The 25,753-nt window shown below is 37.9% G+C and overlaps 3 protein-coding genes across 3 annotated transcripts; all 3 read left to right on the forward strand.

Moving 5' to 3' along the window:
* Positions 1–3,619: 3,619 nt before the first annotated feature.
* Positions 3,620–5,141, forward strand: LOC101307314 (GATA transcription factor 9-like). The gene is made up of 2 exons (XM_004302820.1): positions 3,620–3,931; positions 4,158–5,141. The coding sequence occupies exons 1-2, from the start codon at positions 3,620–3,622 to the stop codon at positions 4,851–4,853; spliced, it is 1,008 nt and encodes a 335-aa protein (XP_004302868.1). The 3' UTR covers positions 4,854–5,141.
* Positions 5,142–13,940: 8,799 nt separating this feature from the next.
* LOC101307602 lies at positions 13,941–18,609 on the forward strand. The gene is made up of 5 exons (XM_004302821.1): positions 13,941–14,051; positions 14,778–15,381; positions 16,636–16,747; positions 17,675–18,006; positions 18,118–18,609. The coding sequence occupies exons 2-4, from the start codon at positions 14,807–14,809 to the stop codon at positions 17,984–17,986; spliced, it is 999 nt and encodes a 332-aa protein (XP_004302869.1). The 5' UTR covers positions 13,941–14,051; positions 14,778–14,806; the 3' UTR covers positions 17,987–18,006; positions 18,118–18,609.
* A 1,986-nt stretch (positions 18,610–20,595) lies between these two features.
* Positions 20,596–22,873, forward strand: LOC101307902 (CASP-like protein RCOM_1491260-like). Its single transcript, XM_004302822.1, has 3 exons — positions 20,596–20,934; positions 21,887–22,022; positions 22,521–22,873. Exons 1-3 carry the CDS (start codon positions 20,645–20,647, stop codon positions 22,734–22,736), a joined length of 642 nt encoding a protein of 213 aa, XP_004302870.1. The 5' UTR covers positions 20,596–20,644; the 3' UTR covers positions 22,737–22,873.
* Positions 22,874–25,753: the final 2,880 nt, after the last annotated feature.

The raw sequence follows: 25,753 nt of genomic DNA on the forward strand, positions 1-25,753 counted from the left end.
TTTTTTTTTTTTTTTTCTATTGGGCACGTTGAAGCTTAATTGATCTTGTTTTTTGTACTTCTTCAAAGTTTTGGTGTATACACTGCTGCATTTTGTTAAGCTTTTGTATCAACTCTGATATGCACCGTTTTCCCCATTTAAAACTTGGTGTTGTTATCAACCAACTCTGATATGCGTCGGGTTGCCTTGTCAGTGGCTCATTATATTGATACTTGTGCTTCTTGAAACAGATACCTAACGCGGAATATGGACCTCAACCGCCGCCTGGTGTCCGTGGCTTAATATATTGATTCTTTTGCTTCTTGAAACAGATACCCAATGCGGAATATGGACCTCAACAGCCGCCTAGATCTGATTGTATTGTGTAAATGCACCTGAAGATCCTCATTGTTTCATTCCTTTAGTCGACAAATAGTGGGTGCGAGTGTGTGACCCCTTTCCAATAGATATGTTGTTCTGTAGTTTATTGAGGTATGTGAATGGGACTGCTCTACTTGCTGCCAATTCATCATCAATCGAGAATATGAATTATCTGACGTGAGCTCTTATCAAGTTGTTTTGGATTGCTCAATTATTATTCTGACATGAACCGGAAATGAGACGACACCAGGGGCCGAGCTGAACCAAAAGAACCCTAGCAGCTACGCTGTATAGTATCCTTCACTCTCCCCTCCCTTCTGTGGCTCCCAGCCACCCTGGCGTCGTGTACCTAATAGCCACAAATGCCTCATAAAACATATGAAGTCTGTATGTCTTTCAAGTTGTACGAGCCTGCAATGTGCTTGAGGATCTGAGGGAATGTATTACGGCCGGAGAAGCATGAAAGATGCATTTTGGAGAAACTCGACCTCTTCTTTGCAGAGGTATCTATCCTGGGAGGCATTGCCTCTCCAACTCGTGTCTCTAACAGTACGTTCTGAATCTCCGGAATTTGCTATGCTATAGTTTCTCTGATAAAATTTCTCGTTTGCCAACAACTTCTGTAACACGCTAGCTAGTTTTCACCGGTCCAGCAACCCCTACCTTCAGCCTCTTTCAGGCATTTCACAATGCATCTATCGCGACGCAAATAGTTTGCTAAATGAGCCATTTACGGTCCGAAATTCAACCTGTATTGTTGCAAAATCGTAATAATCTCTTCTCCAATGGTGAATTGATCCTTTGTTGCAGTAAAGGCAGGGGAGTGAGTAAAGCGCTAGTGTGCAGTCCACAGTGTGCACCAGTGAGCAGTGCCAATAATTGAGGGAAGCTAATCTTATAATTAAGCTACTCCTCCTCAATCAATTAAGGTCTAAACCCATGCATTAAGGAGAGAGGCACGTGACCTACGTGCACGTGCTACCATGTTACTGTTTAGACATGTTAAGCATAATGCACGTGTGAGGAAGCACCAAAGGAAAGTGAAACTCGTCATCAACAGATTCCAGACTTCCAGTCACTACTCGGAATCGTTCGACTTGACCACCACCCCCGTAACTAACAAAATTAGAGAAAAAAAAACTTTTAATTTCCAAATTCATTTTCAATTTTAAGACGTGCGGGGCGGATTATCAATTCATCATAATCAGTACGTGATGCATGGTTGAGAGTCGGGACATTAAGCCATTGCATTCATTTGGTGCGTTGGACTAAACTAATGCTATTTTCAAACCCAAATCATATTACTTATCACTAAAGATTTCATCCAAGTGTTGAGACTTAAGACTTTCGTAATGCTTTCTATGATCATTTAGTTTTCTGGTATAACTTTTCCGTTAAGTAGAAAACTGAATGATCATGTATTAATTGTTGCAAGTAATACATAACGTTCATACGGTCCAGTAGAAATGATTAGAAGTGTCGTTTATTATTTGGTCGCATTGTTCGTTCATAGCTAAGAAGTTTCGGTTACAAGTTACGAATTTATAATTTCAGTAGCATTTTGCATACGATCTCATTGATGATCAGTTTTACATACGTTTATAAAATTGTCTAGCGCACGTTTGTTATGACATTTGACACCAGCTTTTTTGTGAGTCATATTGGGAAAACCTCTTAAACTTTTTACTTAGGTCATTGTATCAAGACTAAAGTAAAAACTAGTGGCACGTAATCAAAACTTATTCAGGTTCAATGTTCACTCCCCCTGTAGAATCGATCATCCTCCTGCAGGGTTTGTCGCAGGAGGGAGAGTCTCCTCCAATAATAGCATCCAAGTTTACAGCCGGATTCCTCTGCTCCTAATAATTTTTATCCCTCGGGAATTGTGCTCCGGCTTTAGTTTTTTCTCCCCCTGATTTTTTTTTCAATTTTTTAACTTTAATCGGTTGTACTTTCTACCCCTATTTGCTGCTCCTCCTATCATAACCAGCCCTATTATATTCCCTCACCCACGTTTAAGCACGATGCTTACAGCTCAATTTATGCTAATAACGGTCATGATCTCATCCACGTGGCTTTGTTAGCAGGGTTTTCACTTTAATCCCACCTGCCACATAGGATTTTTATGACCAATCTCCTTTTTGTTCCCCGTTGATTCACATTTTCTCACCCACCGAATGTTTGGTGAACCCCTATGAAATAAAATGAGAACAAAAATCACTTCTAAGTTCTAACCTATGTTTACACTCTCACCTCATAAGAGAACAAATTGGATTTTGTTTCATGTTATCAATATAATGTGAAGTAATTTGGGAAAAAGACTTCAATTATGAAGAACTACGTCGATATCAATCGTTTGGGCACATAAAACTATCAACTTCGACAGAGATAGTGGAAGAGAAGCGGTCCAAAGAGGTGGGTTGTGGGAGCAAATAGACTTTTTGCAAGTAAATTGATGAAATCGTACAAGAAACAAAAAACTTGTTTAAGAACGAAGACATGCTCAACCTTAAAATAAAACATGAAATTTCACTTTAATGTCAGACTTTTTTTTATAATTTTAGTAGAGTGAAAATGTTTGTGTTGAAATGATAATGTAGGAGTAAAACACACACAAAAATTACCAACTACTTATCCTTGATAGATTGCCACATAGTTCCTAGATTTGAGGATTTAACCGAGTGTTTAAGCTCAAGAACTAATATTACTGCCGCGGATGCCGTACTATCCATTAGCAATTACTACAAGGGTTTCCCCAGACTGAGTCAGCTGGGCCCGAGTCACCCGACACCAATCCCCATGAAAATTGGGACCCGGGTAAATATCCGGATAAGGTTTTGTTTAACACCTTCATTTATTACCACGAAAAACTTTGTCAACCCTATTTAATTTTTCACCCAGAGTAAAAATTCTTCTCTTTGAAAAATTCTGGAGACGAAAATGGTTCGGGGGTGGGTCCAAAAAGCACGTGACAAAGGTGGAGGCATGTCAGCGATCATGTGAGACTTCTTAAGGTTCGGTTCAAAAAGGCCAGCAAATGGGGGAATCACTTACCCTATTATTTAATACAACCTCTCTCCTTCTAAAAACCCTCCAATTTCCAATTATTACATATCTAGCCCTCTCCTCACTCCTCAAACCCCACACCCTTCACTCTCTCTCTCTCTCTCTCCCTCAAGACACTCGCAAACCAACACACTCTTCTCTCCTTTTTCTCCTTCCTTCAACGACTTGCATTAATTCCAATACACATTTCCCGATGGAACTGCCGGAATTATACGTCGGCGGATACTTCGACGACCACCTCTCGCCTGAGAAGAGGCAGCTCGTCGACCAGAAACCCCCCGCCGGCGGCGAGCAATTCACCATCGACGACCTCCTCGACTTCTCCAACGAGGACGCCCTCGTCACCGACGGCTTCTTCGACAGCGCCGTCGCTGGTAACTCCACCGACTCTTCCACCGTCACCGCCGTCGACAGCTGTAACTCCTCCGTCTCCGGCGGCGAGCCTCAATTCTCCGGTAACCGCAGCTTCGGCGACTCCCAGTTCTCCGGCGACCTCTGCGTTCCGGTAATTGGTTAACTCCGCAACTAATTACAGTAATTCAGTAGAATTGGAATTTAGTAATTAATTCTCTTTTAATTCTTTGAATTCTGCATGCAATTTGCATGACCGTGACGTTAATTTTGTCTTTATTACTTTAATTAACCGAAAATTAATTTAAATTTCGAAATTTGAATAAGTACTGCATGCAAATTTGGAATTTGAAATTTGTAACTGAAATTTTGATGCGCAGTACGACGACTTGGCTGAGCTGGAATGGCTATCGAACTTTGTGGAAGACTCATTCTCAGCGGACAAAGACCTTCAAGCCCTTCAATTCCTCTCCACCACCACAGCCACCGCAAAGCCCCAAACCCCGGAAACCTCCTCCTCCGCGGAAACCCCGCAAAACCCGCCGCTCTTCCACAACGAGACGCCTCTCCCGGGAAAGGCCCGCAGCAAGCGCTCACGCGCCGCCCCCGGTGACTGGACCACGCGCCTCCTCCACCTCATCACTCCCAGCAACAACACCGACCCCAAGCCTCCCAAAACGACGTCGTCGCAGAAGAAGCGGGAAGGCGCGAGCTCCAACTCGGGTTCGGACTCTTCTGGCCGGAAGTGCCTCCACTGCGCGTCGGAGAAGACGCCGCAGTGGCGGACTGGGCCCATGGGCCCGAAGACGCTGTGTAACGCGTGTGGGGTCCGGTACAAGTCGGGTCGGCTGGTGCCCGAGTACCGACCCGCGGCGAGCCCGACGTTCGTGTCGGCCCGGCATTCGAATTCGCACCGGAAGGTTCTGGAGCTGCGGCGGCAGAAGGAGTTTCAGAGGTCGCATCAGCACCAGTTTCTGAGCCCGACTTCGATTTTTGGCGTATCCAACGGTGGGGATGAGTTCTTGATCCACCACCACCACCACCGAGGTGCGAATGATTTTCGACAGATGATGTAGTGAATGCTAGTGTAGGTAAGGTAGGGTGGACCTCCGAGGGTTTAACAAAGAATTTTCCAGCTTAAAGTAAGATTAATTTTGCGCTAATTATTGTTGTTCAAAATTTGAATTTGTAGTTAAGGGTCATTGGGCAAAAGTTGTAGAATTTGGGAAAAGAAAAAAGAGGGGGGAAGAAGAAGGCCTTTGTAATTGTACGTTTTCTCTTTTTGCCAAAAAGATCGGCAAATTTAGAATTCAAAATATTTTGCTTTCCTTTTTTGTTAAATTTAATAAAGTCAATCTTTATTTATCTTTGTTCGTTTTGCTATTTGTAATTGTTCATCTAGGCGTTGGGTTGAGCCTCCATCTAGGCTAGGTTCCAAACTTTTTTAAAAAAATAAAAAAATTGTAATCGTTCATGTATAGTGGAACATTGTAGTGTAAATTTAGAAATGACTATGAATTGCGAAGGCAGTGTACCTTGTGCTAGCTCAAAAGTAAACAAAATTGTTCATGTAGTCAACTCTTCCTCATTTGGAGTTTTGAACTTTGTTGATTCAAAAATGAATCATTGAATCACTTTTAGTTGCCAAGACTTTGTGCAATGTTGTCTATACGTTTTAGGTATTTCAAACTTGGTATACGAATGAAATGTGTTAAAAGGATTAGATTGGTAACTACAAGGCTTAATTTGGCAACAATATGGATTCAAGCATGGAATCTCGTCATTATGAAATCATTTCCGAAAAGAACTTAAATCAAAATTAGGGATGTATTTGGCAAGTTCCCTTATGTTTTATGTTTGTAAGTTGTTTTTCTTTGTATTGTTACTTATATGACATTACCACTCCGGTAGGGATGGCAATAATCCCCAGCGGGTAGGGTACCCACGGGTATTCGACCCTAACGGGGAAGCTATACGAGTATAAACGGGTAACAGGGATGGGGATCCCCAGGATTCGGATTCTTAAATTGGGTACGAGGCAGGTATGGTATTTTGATATTCGTCCATATCCCCACCCATTAAGGATGAAAATATTATTATATATAATTATATAATTTATTATATATATATTTATATATAATTTATAAATAAATATTTATGTAAAAAAATTTATGATTGAAACATGAAACTTATTTATTTTGGTATTTGATTTTAATTTCATACTTTTATATAATTATATTTCATATTTTAAAAAAAAAATTTAATTTAATACATAATTTTTAACGGGTACAGGTTTGGAAACGTAATCCCCAAAGGGTACGGATACGGGGAATCCCCATTATCTAATTACGGGTATGGGGACGGGTACATGGATGAGAAATGTAAAAGGGTATGGGTATGGGTATGGTATTTTGATCCCCGTACCCTACCCTACCCTACCCATTACCATCCCTACACTCGGGTCATTAAATATTAAATGTTATATATGAGTGAAGAATTTATTTTCCTCATACGCAAACATAACTTACTTACCGGTCTTTTGGTTTTAAGAATTATGACTTCCAAACTGCTCATAAGTTACAAAATTTCGACAATGCAATCATACATGATACGAATACCATGTAATGAGGCAGGTCAACACATAAAAATTTGGACACTTAGGTTTGGAGGGTTTCCTTGCGCACATTTACAAGAATTGTTAATTTCTAAAACATTTCAAAGATAATATCTATCTATTTTTGGAAAAACAATAATGTGCAATGTAAACATAGAATTGAACTCGTTTTTTGATGATGATGATGATGAAGGGGTCCAACTTTTGAGGCATCAGAGAATAACAAGAAGCTGGGTAGCTACCAATAAGAGCTCGCATGGGTTTCAGTGAAATGATGATATGGGAATTTAGTACTCTCATCGTCTTCTGTACGTACCATCCTACCATTAAACTCGGTTTTAAAAAACTTTGAAGGAAACCAATGCAGGAAGCTGGAGTAGAGAAACAAAAGCATTCAACAAAATTGAAGGGGGTGAGGGCCGGGCATTTGGTTTGATAGCTTGCAAAATGGTGCAGGTAGCAGGAAAGGTTAAGGTCATGTGGTGATGAATTAAACAAATAATTAGGTACACTCGGGGACTGATATAATTGTCCACCTGATCCTAGACATTTTGCTCTTCTATGGGCTCCCACTGTCTTTGAGTTACTCCTTTCCATTACATTTAGCAATCTCCTGTATTCTTCTTTGTTACAATTCACACTTGGTTGTGATTAGAAGAGGATGAGTAACTTGAAAGTCTTAACCCAAGGTATCAGATATCTTTTATTTCTTCCTTACACCTTATTACAAGCTCGCATCAGTCAATTTTATAAACACAGTGTGCTTGAAGCGACAGAGCCGGACCTGATATGAGTTCTAAGAGTTCGCCGACTGAAGACCTTAGACTTGAGCTTCCGAGCGCTTTGGTGTTTCCGGCTCAGATTCGATTCTCCAGGCTATACCTGAGAACCCTTTTGACAATTTGAAACGTCCAGGGGGTCATCTCCAAAGTACATGAACTACATTCAAATACCAGAACTTAGACACTGAATCAATGCACATACATATGCCCATTCCTTTTGATGCATATAGCAGTAATGTGATAGAATGGGGCAGAATTGAATCGAAGACAAAGCCAAGTGCAGCTGGGCCATGCAATCCATGCTAGCTTAGCTATCAACCTTTTGAAAAGTAACAACAATCATATACGTAGAACCTAGAAGAAGGCTAGCTTAGCTAGGGTACACAAAAGTACACAACATTTGTACACATACACATAGAATCATTGATATTGTTGGTCTTCGATCTCTAATGACATTGGTATAATTGAAAATGGAGGTTAGCTGGGAGCATATATGATAGAGAATGTGATATGAAGGAGGCATGTGGATGATGGAACCCAGCACATGCTTCTCTCTACGTGATATATATTCTGCATTGGATAATATAAATTTCCCAGCAGATTAATTTCAGGAATATGGCTTTGCTGACCCCTTTGTCTATGGATATGTAGATGGGGATCTTTTCCCCCATGTTATTTGTTTAAGTAAAAACAGATACGATAATACTATATGTTTGTAGCTTGTCCCTTCCCTATAGATGATCGATCATCGATGTATAGCTAACCTTTTATGACTTTGGCATCATTGGCATGGGTCTTTCTTAGTTTGCCTTCTGTAATAAGCAATGTGTTCTTGATTAGAATTCGATCTCACACTTGGATTAGAAGCTAGCTAACCCTTTTGATCATTGTGATACTTGGAACTTTGAGCTCCAAGATTAGTAGGCAATCATGGAAGAGTTCAATGGTTTGGCTCCGACTGTTAAAGAGCATGAACTTGTTCGACACCATGGATATATTGGATAGGGAGGCCAAACTATCAATGCTTATTGTTTTATAATTGTGACAAGAACCAAACCAAGCAAGCTTCCAGATCCCAAAGATTGCATTGACCGGTCTTGAGATAAGGCTAAGCTAGCTGGCTAGCTAGGATATATGAGCATAAGAATGAAAAGCCAAGCTACACGTATATTTCTGAAACTCCTTTTTATGGAATTTTAGGGTTTGTCTATGTTACGTTTTGATGAGCGAAGAGAGTTGTCTGATATAATCAAGCTCTTCTCGCATTAATATAATTGATTCTATATATTTCATTGCGCTTGTACTCCATAACAGATTCAAAGATTATAAACGAGGGGTGCCACTCATAAGCTCATTTGAACCAAGTTACAAAGAAGAAATATATACAGGTGCCGAAACTTGGGAGGTGTCATCCCCCTTTTGAACCTTGATCAAGTAGCTCCGCCCCTGCTTGTACTATTTAACGTCTACGTATTCCATTTAAGTTAGAACCCTAGAGGTACTGGAGGTTAAATTAGAACTACGTAAAGAAATATTCAGTGTAGCTGGAAGCATTGGTATAAAGGTGATCCGAAAGCAGCTGAGCAGGAAAAGGATCAATCGGAATGAAAAGGAAAACCGGTGTGTATTCTTTTGAGATGGATGTTTAATTACTGGAAAAGCATCCCACATGGAGCACCAAATTTGTTTACCCAGCTAGCACGAAGAAAATATGCCCCAACTGATCGAATAGCTCAGCTTATAAATGGTAATGGGAAGCATGACTTCTAATTTGGTTGGAGGATGATGAAAAGGTTTAGGGTATAAGGCTAGGCCTCGTTTTCAAAAGTCCCTGTCCATGATGAACAAACCCCCATTCTGTTCTCTGTGTATATATGATCTTCAATTCCCAATTCACATGGCCTGAGAGATAGATGATTTGTGCATCATGGCATGAGGTTCTGTTCATCTGATCGAGTACATTTGGTAAAGATAACATCTTTTCGTGGAACAATTCTGAAAACACAAAGTTGTTTGCTTTGGTTTGTAACGGCATTATGAGTAGTAATATGAACAAGATGGGTGAAGGAATATACACTTTGTCTCACATCTTCTTTCTCTACCTATAGGATTGGAGTTTGACCACAAAATTATTTGGCAAACTCGGGAAGGTGGATATATATTCAACAAAAAGTAATTAAGAAGCTAAGCCCGATTGTCAGCTCTAGATTCTGAAGTAATTGTGAACAAATTCAGTTTTTGTTTTTTTTTCTTCTTTCTAAGAAGTTAGTTAGTACAAATTCTATTGTATTACTGTATATTAATGTACTCTGAAATACTACGACTAGTTCGAAATCAAACTGATATAATTATTTTCAAATTTAATTGATTTGTTTTCAATCCTTGAGTGTAAATGTAATACCGATTGAGGAAAGATTCTTTGGTCAATTTTTGATCGACCAAGAAATCATGCATGTATCAAATAGTAATATAATGTTGATAATTACCTAACCAGTTAAACTCATATATAATAAAAATCGGGTTAAATAAACCAATGAATGATTCCACCAGAGAGAGAGAGAGAGAGAGAGAGAGAGAGAGTGGGACAAATTATATTAGTCAATCAAGCAGAAATTAACTAGGTAGATAATACTGATGCTGTTCTTGACCAAACCACACTAGAGCACTAGGCTTAGGCAGGGCACATGGTTATGCAAAAACCAGTTGGCTACAGTTGCTCTCCTTGTTTGTCTTGTTAACCTTGTTATGTATGGAGTTAGTCAACATGATTGATAATGCTGCTCCCTGTTAGTTTTAGCTTAATTAACAAACTGCAATAAACAAGTTAATTAAGGTTTGGCAATTGGCACCGAACCTTGAGGTTTTTTGAGCATATCTTGAAATCTTAGTAGTATGTGATAATGCCAAAGACCAACAGATCAGAAATGGGTGGATTTGGGTCATAGATTATAGGTCTGCTTCAGCAGTTTGATAGAGAATTATGTGTGTCTAGCTTTAAGTATTGCTACAATGCTATGTATACCTAGAAATTTCATTACTCCACCCATAAATCATTAGAAACTTGCAAAATACACAACTACTACCCTCTGAGGGTAGAGATCAGAAAAGAAAGCCAACATTAACCATAAGAACTTGAGTTCAAATTTCAGACCAAAAAAAAAAACTTGAGTTCAAATTTTCGATTGATATTTTGAGTTCTGATATTGTCTAGATAGATCGATATGTCCAAAACTCCAAACTGAAAAAAGTTTTACGGTTAAATTAAAGGTCAGAAAAACATACAGTAGTTTTAAACAAAAACACGAATTAGTACCAAAATCATAAGCAAAGATCATATGAATTTTCATTGACTATGATCCCTCATTAGTATTACAGTTAACAGTTGGCATGGCTGACCAAATTTACAGCTCACAGAAATTAAATCATATCCTATCCTCCACCAAATATCAACTAATCGATTATTACATCAGATAATATAGCTATGGCCAAACAACTTCTATAGTCCTATCAGAGAAGCACGGGATGTAAGTGATAGTGAGACTTCGATTTGCTTTATAAGCTTCACCTTACTTCTAGCTCTGTCATATACTCCGTGAAAGATGTTACACCAGAAAAAATATCGGCGACGTATGTCTCAGATGAGTGACTATATATATGAACCAGTCTATATATATACACATATGCACCAACAGTGGTACTAGTGATCGGTGATTCAGTACCACCAATCCACCATTGAGATCGATCAAGTTTGAGTGATCGTTTTCATGGCCAGAGTCTGTTGCTCCATTGAGATGGAGCCTAAGACCTTGAGTCAAGTACAACTCAACCATGCTAGGGTACGTACTAATTTTGATACATTCCATCATTTATGATCTGATCTGCCTTCATATATTATCATTTTCATTGCCATTTAGACTAGGGTTTGAGCTTATGTTACCAGTATCTGTTTCAAAGGGACCCTGTATATTGTTTCTCATATATGATAATTAACCCGGGATACAGGAAAAGGCGGCAGATGTTGTTCAGAAAACGGAATCAAGTGAGGCCTCAGCTACATTCAGTGAGGTGTGGTTTTACTTCACAGCATCCGTTATATCTATATATGCATGAACTCAAACTAAGAATCAGTGTGCTCACCTGAGCGCGCATAGAACTAGTTAAGCATCGATATATTATGTGTATCGCGCGCCTAGAATTGCATAGGGGAGCTTCTTCACTTGATCATCTCTAATCTTATAGGTGCTCAAGTGCATATATATGTTTGAGCATTTTCAATTTTTCATAATAAAGTGATACGATCATAGAAGAAATCATGATCCTCCTCGTGAGTTAGATCGATGTTCGTTGCAAGAATGTGGGTGTAAAAATTGAAGACAGAAGAAATCACGCGTGATGAAATATGTAGATTGTAGACTAATATTACTATATACAGTGAATTTCTATATTTGCTAATGTTTCTACATGTAGGGTTTGAGACCGATTTATTCGAAGAGACAGACGGAGAGAGAAAATACTAGTAAAGAGGGTGAAGAAGTACAGAATAAGCTGATTCTGGAGTTGGAGGAGTCTCAAGTACTGTCTGAAAGATCATGCCAATGCTTGTGTGGTGCTGCCAATATTGAAACCCCGGATCAAGAAAACCTCAAGGAACCCCTCTCGGCCCCGTTTTGAAAGCCTTAATTATAAGACGTTGTAAGTGTAGCATATCATGGTTACAAAGGATTCAACTGCGCTGCTCTGTCTATGATCCCGTAAGGAAAATGTTTCAGAAGGCAATCGTGCATGTATGCCACTCTTATTGAGACGATATGTTCATTTTAATTTTGTAAATTGGAAGTTAAAATATACAATACAAGTTGTTATATCAATTATATAAAATTAGGAGAATGGGTTTGATTATTTCTTTGATTATTAAATAGCAATCAGTAGTTTGTGACAAGGGCCTCCGCAAGGAGCTTGCTGAGAATTTGGATTTTTTTTTTTGGGTCAAGTGCTGAGAATTTGGTTACTCTGCCTCCTACAACCACCCCGAGATTCGGAAGAGACTAGCCCTGATCAGAGGGGCTAGGAGGTAGCCTAATACGAAAAAAAAGAAGAAAAAAAAAGGAGGCTTAGAACACAGTATGGGAAGAAAAATGACAAAAGATAGCAAAGATGGTGTGGCACGGCAGTCCATTTCTGATAGGGAATTGGACTCCACTTATGTTTTGGAAATATGTATTCGTATAGAAATCAGCTAGATATATGGCTACAACGTGTATATATATGTATATATCATCATACCTCCTCTTCAAAACCCTCGATAGGCTACAACGTACAATATATGGCTGCCGGCGACCAATTTGTTTCGATCAGGCTGCAGGCAACAATGGGAGACGAAGAGATTGAGAAGAAGAAGAAGAAGAAACCAATTAGGGCGTCATTGAAACTGATCCACTTAGAGATTGTTCTCCTCATAATTGAGAACCTGGCAGGGTGGCTTCTGCTAATAACCCGCCCCCCTCAAATTTCATTCCCTGGCACCCCCATGAGTAGTGCTCTGATGTGCGGCACCTATTCGACGTATGCTACTGTAATAAGATTCTTGGTCTTCAACGGCCTATATCCGCCGTGCATTGAGATAAAATGGAATCCATGTGTATTGAATCTTTTCTTCATTGATCGAATTCCGGTCTTTTTAGCTATCAAAATTTATTGGACCGGCAGTTGGTATATGATCATCGTCGCTGTTTTCTCCACCATGTCGACTATATGCACTGTCGCCTGTGTTTGCAAGAAGCATTATTTTGACAGGAGAAATTAAGAGAATGAGATCGAGGTCGATGCATTGCTGCTGATTTTTTGAGAAGAACCAGATATGCAATAGCAACATACAACTTTATATTTTATTTTTGATTTCATGTTGCGATAATATATGCACATTGTAACCTAGCTACCTTATTATTATTATTATTATTTTTAAACTTTTTATTAAATAATTCACTTACCCTTAACCTTTTATTGTAAATTTGTAACCTAGCTACCTCTTTTACCATATAATGATATGTCTTTTCATACTCATCGTCGTCTTTTCACAAGTTTGATTTAAAATCAATATGCGTTTTTCACTTCTTGATATTTGGTTTTGCATACCTCTTAATAATGCGTGCACTCAAATTGTTCGATTCTTCAACTCTCAGATTGCTCTCAGGTTAACATGAGCTAAGAGCAATGATATCTAGCTAGCTAGGCTGGAAAACCTTGGCTTAGCCTCATCTTCCCCATATATGTGTTTAGCCTTTATGAACGCGAAACTCTTGAAACTTTTATCTTGCACCGGAGTAAATCATATGTGCTCGAAAACCCAATGCCCACCCTGTGCCACAAATAAGAATTTGACACGTGTCTTTCAATTGGCTCTCAAGTTGGTCATTACATTTAAATTAGAGCAAGAAAAAAAATAAAAATTGGAGGTATAAAAAATATAAAGGTCTAATTAAGTGACAATTTTAGAGGTATGAATAGAAGCACTCATGTGCTTTACAGAAAATAATGTTAATTAGAAAGCTAACCAAAAACAATTCTAGAAACACTTTAATTAGCACAAAAAACTTGCATCCATTCCCAGGAAAAAGAAAAAAGAAAAAGGAATAATGTGGAGCGTGTGCAAGATAAAAGTTTCGAAAGAAAATAAGACCAATAATGGAGGAGGAGAAAGTGGTAATTTAAAACAAATACAACGAATCTAAAGCGAATTTGAAAATGTAGGAAGAGGGTTTAGGGTTTCATATTGGGAAAGGAATGCATAGCTCTCTATAACCAGGAGGTGGAGGAGCAGTGAAACCCAGAACAAAAGTCCTCCTATTTCGAATCCCTACCTTCAATTCTTCAATTCCAAGGTAACTCCATCTCTCTAACCTCATCGCAGTTCTTCCTTTTTAGCGCAGCCGATTCAGTATTCAATTTTTCACTGTTAAAAATCGAAAATGTCAACTGCAAACCATGTGATTTACTGCGGTTTAGTGATTCATATTGTGGAATCAAAATCTAAACGACCATAGGAAAATGAATTGGCTCTTTTCTATTCTAACTATGAAAAAAGTCTGATCTTTATGTTTCTGGTTTGATTGTTTTGTCCTTTGGTTCATGACAAGAGAATAAAAGAGAGTTTGGGTTGATTTTTTCAATTATTATTATTATTTTTTATGTGGGTTCCAATAGTTTTGAACTGCACATAGAATCCTATAGTCTATTTCAACCCCAAACTATGCGATTTAGTGCGGTGTATTTTACATTGTGGAATCAAAGTCACTTGAAGTTTTGATACTACATTTTGCTTTACTTATGAAGATGAATTCGCCGTGTTGAGATTAGTTTGAAAACTTTTCTTTATTATAGATTAATCTGTCATTTGGTTGGCGAGAAAGTTTGCAAGAGGTAAATTGATAAAAGTTGGGATCTTTTTCAGGATTGTATTTTGTTAAGTAGTGTGTGAGGACTGAACATTCTCCAAGATGTTGTTGTAATGAGTGTGTTTTGAACTTTTTAATTACCCTGGATGAATACTAGTTTTCTTGTTTTAATGGAGACTAATTCCAATTGTATCTCACGGTGCTGATTTTCAGAGGCAATCTGTCCTTGAAAAATTCACAGGATGAGTGCCACTGCAAATAGAACTCCTAAATCTGGTAGGCCGACATTGTTTTACCAAGATTTAGCTTCACCTATCTCGTCCCGGAGAGGAAAAATCTCAACTCCAGGACAGGCGGCTGCAGTATCTGCTCTATGGCGTGACAGTTGTAGTGATCGGTCGGACCTTCCCCCTCCTCCTCTTTACACTTTGGAAGACCGTTCAGACTTCTCCCCGGAATCTGGAATCCCAGATTACCCAATATCCCCAGAAGTCAAATCAGATCCTAGAACTCCATTCCAAAGTTTTGGATATGATTACTCAACTCCTGTGAAAAACAAATCAGAGGCCAGCACCTCTTATGCTCTCTCAAGTGGACAGAATGGCCAACAGGGTTCAGCAAGTATGAACTGGTGGTCATCCTCGAAGAGTGGCGGTGAGCAAGATGACAAGGGAAGGAGTTCACCAGTGGAGGGTGTTGTTCAGCCTGGTGCTCTGATCACTCTTCCACCTCCAAGGGAAGTTGCCAGGCCAGAAATGCAAAGGAGTACCATGCCTGCTGCAAATCCCCAAGAGGAAGAATGGGTTACTGTTTATGGGTAATGATTTGACCACACCTTTGCCTTTTGTCTTTTTATCGTGATACATGCTTACATCTTTAGTTTATAAGTATGCATATCTTTTCTAGTTAACTTCTATGTATAATCAATCTTTGTTTGTATTGTGTTATGGTTTCCAAATGTCTAGTAGAGATGCCTAATTCTGCTAAACAACAATCACAAATATCGTTGAGGGATTCTTTAGGTAAATTCCATCTTTTATGGTGGTAGGATTGCATAGTGAGTTAGTGACTTGTATACATACTGTGAGTTTTCAAAATGACTCCTTCTTTGGCACTATTCGGGTTCAAGTCATTTGAAACTCTATCATCTTATTCTACCCCTTCCTCAGTGACATTAGATGTTGCCATTATTCTTGTGGAGGGGCAAAAAAAAAAAAGAAAAAAAAGAAAAAAAGAAAAAAAGGCTCTGCCTTATTCTGTGGTGGGTGCTCTTCAATTCCTGGTCCGGAAGTAAAGGAGTTTACTCTCTTATAGCTACACCTGTTTTTCAAGCTATTAGAGGTTTCAGACATGCATGAAGTAATTTCCCCAAAGAAAAGTAGAAAGATGCAAGTGATCATTAGTGCATAGAAAGAGAATAAGAGCCTATTGTGAAGGCAAAAGCTGTTTGGGTATTTAAGTTATAATATAAAAGAAATATGTCGTAAACTGTAATCTGCATTGTGATTCTAGTCTGTTACCTTGTTGCCACCTTAGTAGTGCGCAAGTTTTTTGTCAATTAATTCTTCACAAACAACGTTTTCCCTCTCTGTCATTGGTTTTGCTGAAGTAATTTGAGTTCATTGTCTTTTGGAACATTTTATAGGACCTGGATCAGTAAATCAAACAGAAGAAGACAGATCTTAATCAATCTCTGATTGTAAAATGGTTGCAACTTGAATCAGTATTCCCAAGTCAGATGGAAACTAAAGAAGAGAAGGCTCAACATAACTTAAAATGTTCCGTAATGAATTAATATATCCCCAAGAAATTAAGTAGGATTAGTTCAAAGGAAATGCTAGACCAAACATAGTTTTCTTATGCACTACTCTAGAGAAATGTAGAAGGATCTCTCTCTCTCTCTCTCTCTCTCTTATTCTTATCTTTCTTATGCTTTTGTGTCTCAGGATTGTTTCCTTTAGAGGCCTATGTTTTGAGCGAATACCTACCTATCTTTGTTTATGTAGTAAACTGTTTTTATTTTTGCTTGCTTATCCACATTCTGGCCTCTTATAGTGTTTGTTCTTTCCAGGTTTTCTGCAGCTGATACAAATTTAGTTTTACGTGAGTTGGAGAAATGTGGTGTCATTTTGAAACATGTTCCTGGCCCAAGAGATGCCAACTGGATGCACATTCTATATCAGGTTCTTGTCTTTCCCAGTAGTGAATCAAATATCTATACCATGCATTGATTTAGCTTTTGCATTCTTTAACTGGACCTATTTGTTTCTAGATGTAACAATTAGGCTCACTATAAGAAATACATGCCAGATGGAGGATGAAAATTTGATTATGAACTAAGAAAGAATCCTGGATTAAAAGATTACACTGGTTGAAATAGCTGAACCTGCATCCATTATTGCTTTTCTTGTATTGAAAAATATTGTACTTAAATTTCTTTGGTAGAACACTTTCTGTTCGAATTGGTGTTTGGTTGTTGAGTAGATGCTCTCTATGGAATTCAAAGCAGGACCTAAAATCAAAATGTATTTCGTCTTGGCCTGTTATTTATTTTATGATCTGGGGTACACTTTCCTTGATCCACTTTGGCATATTTAGTGATATGTATTACTGCAAATCATTATCACTTATTCAGTTATTTGCAATTGGTTCAACATGGAGGCAACTTACGTACCTTGATCACTCCTAGGTCATTCTGTCTAAGAAATTGCAAGATCAAGTTATTATGTTTGGTTTATACTGCTGCTAGGCTATGACAAAAAAAATTTATGGTTATATATGAAATGGAAAGGAAATTATGACATCGTGTTTAGTTCAAATTTTGCCAGTTTAGACATAACTTGATGTAGACCATCATTCTGGTTAATTTTTGATCTTATCTATCTTGTGTTTGGCCTCTTTTTGTTGTCATGATCCGCCCATTCTACAGGATATTTCTGTAGTTGCTAGCATACGTAATATGGGTTTGCCTTTGTTTTCAAAAACTTGCCTTCATTTTCCCATTGTGAATTTGTGATTTACCTGGCTGATGATCTAAACTACTTTTTCTGCAACTGCACTGAAGATAGATATGAATTTGAGTTTGAATGTTCACTTTCTTGGTGGTGCAGAGTTCCTCTGATGCTCAGAAGGCTCTCAGTAAGAATGGGATGCAAATTAATGGGGCATTAATCATAGGTGTGAAGCCACTGGATCCAATGCAACGCCATATCTTAAATGAAAGGCTCATCAACAACCAGGGTTTCATGACTTTGCCCCCTCCATCATCCACGAGACATGCAGAATTAGATGCTTCAAGAGCGCCCCCTTGCTCTTATTATCTTCAAAATGGTAATACCAGTGCCCGGCAATCTGGAGGCACAATTGCTTCCCCAACGAAGTCATTGGTGTCCAAGGTCATGGATTTGATGTTTGGTGTCTAGCTTCTGTGGTTAGCCAACAGGTACTGTGGGATTTTTGCATGTAGATGTAATTGTTGCGGCAATTTGGTTTACCATCCAAACTTGAAGAGGTTTATCTATTCTCTATAATTTTCAAAGCTATTGTAATACAGGTTTCTTGAGATCGAGGTCAGAGTGTGAGACTAGTGATTGGTTTGTTTTAGTTTTCGTGCAACAACTGGTTGATACTGTGGAGAGCGGAGATCAATGATAGTTCTCATGTCGAAGATTTGATGAGGTTCATTGCTGTAATGATATTTTTTTCGAGTGCCATGCAGGTTTATGGCTCCAATAGTAGAGAACATTTAATCCAAACCTGTAGTCAGATTTGGACTCCAACCCTCCCCCCTCTGCTGAATCGGGGAAAGAGGTAAATAAATGCATTCAGAATTTCATCCAAATTATGAAGATCATATTGTTCCATACATCTATGTTCTACATATGATACTCTGATATCATAAATCTTGCAATCACTTATGTGAGTAACATGGGATTGAATGGTAGTCGTCAGTTTAGATGTTTAGAACATAGGCAAGTTGAATACCATCGTTTGTCCCAAACTCAAATCCAGTTGCTTCTGCAATAATAACATGACGATTTAGAAGCTCCCATGGTGGTGCCATTTTCCTCATGTCAAACATTAATTTCCCAAAGTCGAATCCTAGACCAAATGGGTTTATTTTCTTCCAAAATCTTAATCTGATTGAAATTGGAACTACTAATCTTGTTCAGAAAAGGATTCCTACGATCATTTTTTACTGTATAAATGACGAGTTTAGTGGGATTTAGACTCATATATATCACATCTTGCAGGAGCAATTACTTTTGACCTCGAACCATGTCAACTCGTAGAGAAAGAGCAGCACTTCAACCAAAAAGGAGAAGAGAAAAGACATGAACGCAAAAACTAGGAAGAATTCATGCGCTCATCTTGTTGTCCTTCCTGGCTTTGGTGTTTCTGGCAATCCTGATATTCAATTGCAGCCTTAGTTTTCGACTCTTTTACTTAATTAATGGCGGATTGTGTGTTGAATCCGCACTTTGATGGCTGTTTACATATTCTGGTTATTGTTCTAGTTATTAACTTATTATTACCATAAAGGTTCATGTTTTCTAGGGCAATTATATCATCTTAGAGCAGTGGTTATTGTTTCTTTTTTGTTCTATTTGAAGTTCCAAATTAGGTTGGCATATAGATTGAGGCATTGAACTAAGGAACTTGAGTTTGATACTTGGTTGCATTATTAATGTATTATGATGTAGGGCTTTTGTTTCATAGTTTAGCAAACTGTCGGTGTGTTTTCATTTTTTTTAAGTTGATCGAGTTGAAGACCTACATTTTTTGTTTTAAATATTTATTCGGTCTTGGGTTTCGTCCTATTATTAATGAATTATTTATTTTCATAAAAGAAATACGACCCGATAAAACAACATTGCCAATCAAACAGTAACAGGTTATTCTTACTTTTATTTATCCTATTTATCAAGAATGACATTTTTAGAAGAACGTTTCGAAAGTTCCCATGAGAGGGGCAGCCATGGGTCATGGGAATTAGAGGTCCTGGATCATTATTATGTCATCGCAGTGGTGATTCGAGTGAAAAGTCCAACAAGTGTACGTGTGATAGAACTGAAATAGTGTATAACAAAACAAAGGTATCACTTCGAATTCCATGGCGATATGCAGACTCACGGGGGCAGAACTGATCATGATCATATCGATCTGCTCCCCTAAGTTCTTTCCACCTGTTGCTCTGCAGATTCCAATCTCATCCATATACCAAAAACCCAAAGCTTCGTTTTACATACGTAAATATAAACCCGTAATAGTTTATTGACTTAGTTTTAATAAGACAGAACCGGACTAGATTTGTAGGATGAGTTTTGTGGTATTATATCAAAGACTTGACATAAACTGTCGAGTAGGTAATGTTGCATTTGAGTATTTGACCTAGCCAAGGAAGCAAGGCAATGGAAAGAAAGAATTTTGAGTTTAGAATTAATGTATATGAATCTGTAAGTTTTGTGGTTTGAAAAACTTAAATACAATGCAGATAGCTTAATCCAAGTAAGTTCTTAGACGATTCTGGTATACTATGATCTATGAAGAAGTAATTAATTGGTAACAAATTGGATTGGAAAACAACAAATAATATTCTTCAAGGACGAAAAAAAATTTTAACCATTAAATTAATATGAACAAGTTGGTTGGGCTGTTTAGTGTGGAACCAGTTCGAGTCCTAATTGTCAGTTGTTTATGAAAAGTCTCGAGCAACATTCGTAAACTTATACATACAACAAGATGATTAGTTTTGTTGATCTTGATTTTAGTACTGATTGGGTGAACGTGTTACTGCGATACAAGAAAAAAAAGATTAGTCCTGTTGATTTTAATTTTAGAATTGATTGGGTGAGGGTGTTACTGCGATAAAAGAAAAATGGTAATTGACATGGGGAGAAAAACCACATGGAAAAGTAACCGGATGGCCCACATATAAAAACCGCCAAAGTAACTACAGTATATGCATCGCTAGTCACTACTACTACCTCGCAGTTCGCTCACCCAAGTTCTACATTCCAACCCTCTCACTCTCTCTCTCTCTTGAGCAACACACAAGACAGAGCAGAAAAAGGAAGACGATGTTGGGCGGTAGGAAAACGACGGCTTGCGACGAAGAGGTGGCCGAGTCCAAGGCGGTGGAGAACGGAACCACCGCGAGTGTGCCGCAGGCGCCCAACTCATCATCATCTCAACTCGGCGCCTTGCTCCGTAAAGCTGACGTGGCTCACGTGTGCCTGAGGCTGCTCTGCATGGCGTCCTCCGTCACGGCGCTGTCGTCCATGCTCACCGCCCGGCAAGCCAGCATCGTCACCATCTACGGTTTCCACCTCCCCGTTTACTCCAAGTGGTCTTTCGCCCAGTCCTTCGTGTAAGTACAATTACTCAAATGCCCTTCTGCCGGAAGTTACCATATTCCGGCTGTTTTTTCACTTCTTTCTAGCTTCCCAGAATATCATATGCTTGGTTTTTTGCTTTATTTACTGCTCGGTTTTCTCCCAAACTGGCCGGAAAAACGGGGCAATGTATTGGTTTGTTTTGTCATTTTTCTCTTGAGATGAGATTTCGTGTTGACGAAACTAGCCTTCTGTTTGTCACTTCGAAGTGACTAGTTTGAACCCATTCCCAGCTTCATTCCATTCCCGATGAACAGGATCAGACCCGTGATGGATTTTAAATTTCTACCTGGGTTTTCAAAGAGCTTTTCACCCTTTTTTTAAGTTTGATGTCTCCTTTAAAGCGTAAAACTATTTGTCTTCTAGTTTGATATAACCTGGAAATTATTAGACAACAAATGTCAGATCAAATTATTAGGTGGAATCTTGTTATCTAGTAATCTTGATTGAGAATATAATGTCACAATCAACTGTGTCTCTATGACTAATCTACAAAACTAGTTGAAGAACATTTTGCTGCTCATTTTAGGCCCCTTTGGCTGCTATGCATGATACTCATTTACCCTTTTGTGATTTTGAACTTTTAGTTATGTAAATACTTCAGGTTTTGTGGAGGAACCGATTCATTAGGAAATAATCACAAGATCAAATATCATGATTTACCGGCTATTGGGATTGTAGGGAAGTTAAAATTGTGTCAGTTGTGTGCGATTCGTCATGTTTTAGCAATGTAGCATTGATCATTTGAAGCGCATGAATTTGACATTAGGAAACTAAACTTGAAAAGTTGTGAGGTTTACAGTTGACAAGGTTAGTTATAATGATGAGGGCATCTAGCAAATGTAACAACCAAGGTGTAGTTAGAACTTAGAAGGACGATTTGGAATGATTTATAGGTACTGAAGTTTCTGAATCTTTGGTGAGCAGATACGTGGTTGGAGTTACGGCAGCTGTCACGGTTTATTCATTGCTGCAACTACTGATAAGTGGATCTAAGCTGGTGAGGAAGTCTCCGATGATTCCCTCAAGGAATCATGCCTGGGTTAGCTTTGCTGGGGATCAGGTAACTTGTTAACCGGCCTTGCGGAAATGCAATTACAATCGTCATATAATTAAGATCTGTGATTTAATGATTACTTGAATTTTTCATAACAGGGTCTGTGCGTAGTTCATTCTTCTTAGGTTGTAAGCAAAGTTTGTAGTATTAATGTAGCTTGTTTTCTAGTTAGATGTTCTCTTGCTAGTTTATAATAGACAGGTTCATCTGTCTGTTTTTACTAAAGTTGAATTACAAGACAAGATTCAAAAGATTCTCACTTTACTTAAAGTCCAGCATGAAAACGATAGAGAAAATGTCATGTGAATCAGTACTGGATCATAATAGACCAAATGATTCTATAAATTAAAACTAGCGAAATCAGGATGTGTTTTCATCCTCATGGTATAGCTTAGTGCAAGAGCCTTCCCAAGTACTACAAAATTTTAATGTCCTATTTGGTAGCTCTAAAGTATACATTTACTTTCCTAGTGAAACTGAAGTGTCAATGTTTCCCTCTCGCAGGTATTTGCATATGCACTGATGAGCGCAGGGTCAGCTGCATCTGGAGTAAGCAACCTGAACCGCACAGGAATCCGGCACACACCACTCCCAAATTTTTGTAAACCGCTAAATATCTTCTGCAACCACATTGCCATCTCCATAGCCTTCACTTTCTTAAGCTGCCTCTTGCTGGCCACATCTGCTGTTCAGAGTGTCATCTGGCTCTCCAACAATTGAGCTACCTTGCTTATTTGTTTCCACGCAGTTCTTGGTTTACGTAGTCACCCGCTTTCTAGCTATATCATAATTCCTATAACATTAAGCTATTTAAGCATTTTTTGTCTTAAGCCGTCATGTACTTCCTATATATTTCCAAATACCTTTCTCCTATGTGATGAGATGCTTAATGCTTGATGTTTAGACTTTCAGGGCTTCATTAACTAGTCCCACCGTTATTTCCTACGATAGGTTTTGGGTGGGAGTAATTTTAAATACATAACTCTAATCTCTTAATACATACTCTTTACTTAATACACTACCCATCTAGTTTTTCATTTCAATATTATACTAAATACACATCTCAAACTGCTTAAAATACCCTCAATATCTAAAACTAATAATAATCTGTTATTTAATATAATTATTATATATTTACTATTTCACAACTCTCTTTACGTATTCTCTTTTATTTTTTGTTAGATTTTTTTTATCAGGTTAGAAATTTTTTCTTGATATTTTTCAATTTATAATAAAAAGAGTAATATTATATTCAAACTCCAAATCTCCAATATGACATCAATTGGCTAGAATTTGAAGAAAAAAAATATTGAACATACATATTTTTTTCAAAGTTAAGAAACTAGTAGAAGTACAATAGCTAGCCTAAAAACTAGTTTTTAGTCTGCAAGATAAAAACTAAAGTTGATAAAAAAAACCAAATGAATCGATAAATAGTATATGTGATTACGACAGTAGTCGAAATTCAGGTGATGAATTTTAGAGAAGAGGTTTTTATTTCTTTTCTTTTGATGCATACTAATAGTGGAGAAAAGTTAGGTTTTAAGAAAGATAAAGTTTTTTTTTCCCCTAATAATTGACGAATGTTTTTGTAATTAAACATACTTATAAAATCGGATGTGAAATATAAAATAATAGAGGTGTGTATTAAGAGATTAGAGGTGTGTATTAAGAGATTAGAGGTGTGTATTCAAAATTTCTCTTTGGGTGGTGTTGTTAACACACTCTTTTTTGCTGTTAACACACCATTTCAAAGAATTTTGTTTTTAACTGCCTAAACTACCCTTACTTAATTCCTTTCTTTTGAAAATTCTTGTATACACGACGTGTATTTACACGACACAATCTTAACCGTTCATAATAATTCATATGTTTGACCACCATGTTTCTATATTATTTTCTTTAATCCTGATCATCTATGTATGTATGTGAAGATACACGTCGTGTACTGAAAATGCTCTCCTTTTATTTTTTCTTAATATATTTGGTACATCCTCGATTCAAAAGGAACAAAACTAATGTTCTTCAAAATAGGATTGACCTTACTTAACTGCAATCTGCAACATAGAACCAACGACCTCCACAATCTGCCTTTTAATTAAGGAACCTGGGTTCAAACGTCCCACCTAATTCGCTGAACAACTCAAGTGCCTCCTACATCGTGGCCTCATTCTCGTTGTTTAAAAACTCCATCAAAGTCCTCATCATCACTAACATTAGTCCCTCGATTGCAATAATACTGGTGTGGGTAATCGCCGATTCTTAAAGCTTGAGGGAATCAGAGAAGACGCGAAACATGAACTGAAGACGCTCCGAGTATCCATTATCCGGCCTCGGATTGCTACTCATTGGCGGAAGCCATCATGTGGGGAGATTAGGGTTTCAAAAGGGGCTGGGTTGGGTCCGAGAATTGTGTCAAGTTGCGGCTGATGAAGCTCAGTCGACTCGACGGTTGAAACTGGCGACTGGTGGTGGTGGTTGCTGTCTCCGTCTATGGCTTTTGAGATTTCAACGAAAAAGATTAGAAGTCACCAAAAATAAAAAGAAAAAGAAAGGGATTCAAGGAAGGGTAGTTTGGGTAGTTAGAAACAAAATTGTTGAAAATGGTGTGTTAATAGCAAGGACTAAATTTTTGGTGGTTACGGAAATTTCGACCCTTTAAAATATAGAAATTTTGATGCAGTAAAAAATTATGAAAATTGACGGAAATTTGAAGAAAAATAAAGAAATTTTCAATGAAACTTTGAGAGATATTTGTTTTGTCTATTATCTACTATATTTGAAAAGAAAACCTTGTCTAAATCTATAATGAGTTGTAATAATTTAAGATGAAAAAGTAAGTGTCAAACCGGTTTATAAATCTTGATAATTTACTTTAGTTTTAAAATTTAATTTAATTTAATGGCTGTAAACTATTTAACATACTTTATATATATATATATGTATATGTATGTATGTATTGCATATGGAAGGTGTAGGAAAAAATTGTGAGTAGAAAGTTTGTTACCTAAGTTTTCAGATTTGTAGAGACTAGAGATTATATATTAGCGTGGAAGCGTATATTAATAACAAGTGAATGCAGCAGAGATGGCTAAGGCAATCATTGGGAAGATCGTGGCGGAAAGAGTATTGAAAGTGCGGGCATTTCTTTGACAAATTATCGCGAGATATCGGGAATTTCCAAATTTTCGACGAAATAACGGGAAATTTTTTAAAATATTTGACGAGAATCATTGGGAAGTGATTTAAATATCGTGATATGAAAAAAATGATTATTTCGCCGATTTTCGGCAAAATTATCGATATTTTAGTCGTTGTTAATAGCAAAAAGTGATGTGTGATGAAGGATTAATGGTAGAGACAAAGAGATAGCAAGAGAGTCATCATCTTATTCATTGATAGGAGCCCTTTATATAGGGAATTACACAATACCAATATGGTAAGGATATGAATACATAGATCTAGTCTAACTACATATCCTATTGGCATAAGGCCAAGGCACACATAGAGAATATCCTAGAACACTCCCCCTTGTGTCGCGCGCTGATATGCCGATGGTGCTGATCTGTTGCCTCGTCAAAAACCTCGTCAAGTCACAAAAACCCTGTGGGAGAAAAACTGAACCTTGATCGTAGGAGAAAAAGAGTACAACGCACCCTTCACATTTGATAGTGACATGTATGTATGTGCTAGACTCCCCCTGAAGTTCGCACCTCCCCCTGATCTTTACATCAATC

The sequence above is a fragment of the Fragaria vesca genome, linkage group LG6 (genome assembly GCF_000184155.1).
Source record: "Fragaria vesca subsp. vesca linkage group LG6, FraVesHawaii_1.0, whole genome shotgun sequence".
Classification (NCBI taxonomy): domain Eukaryota; kingdom Viridiplantae; phylum Streptophyta; class Magnoliopsida; order Rosales; family Rosaceae; genus Fragaria; species Fragaria vesca.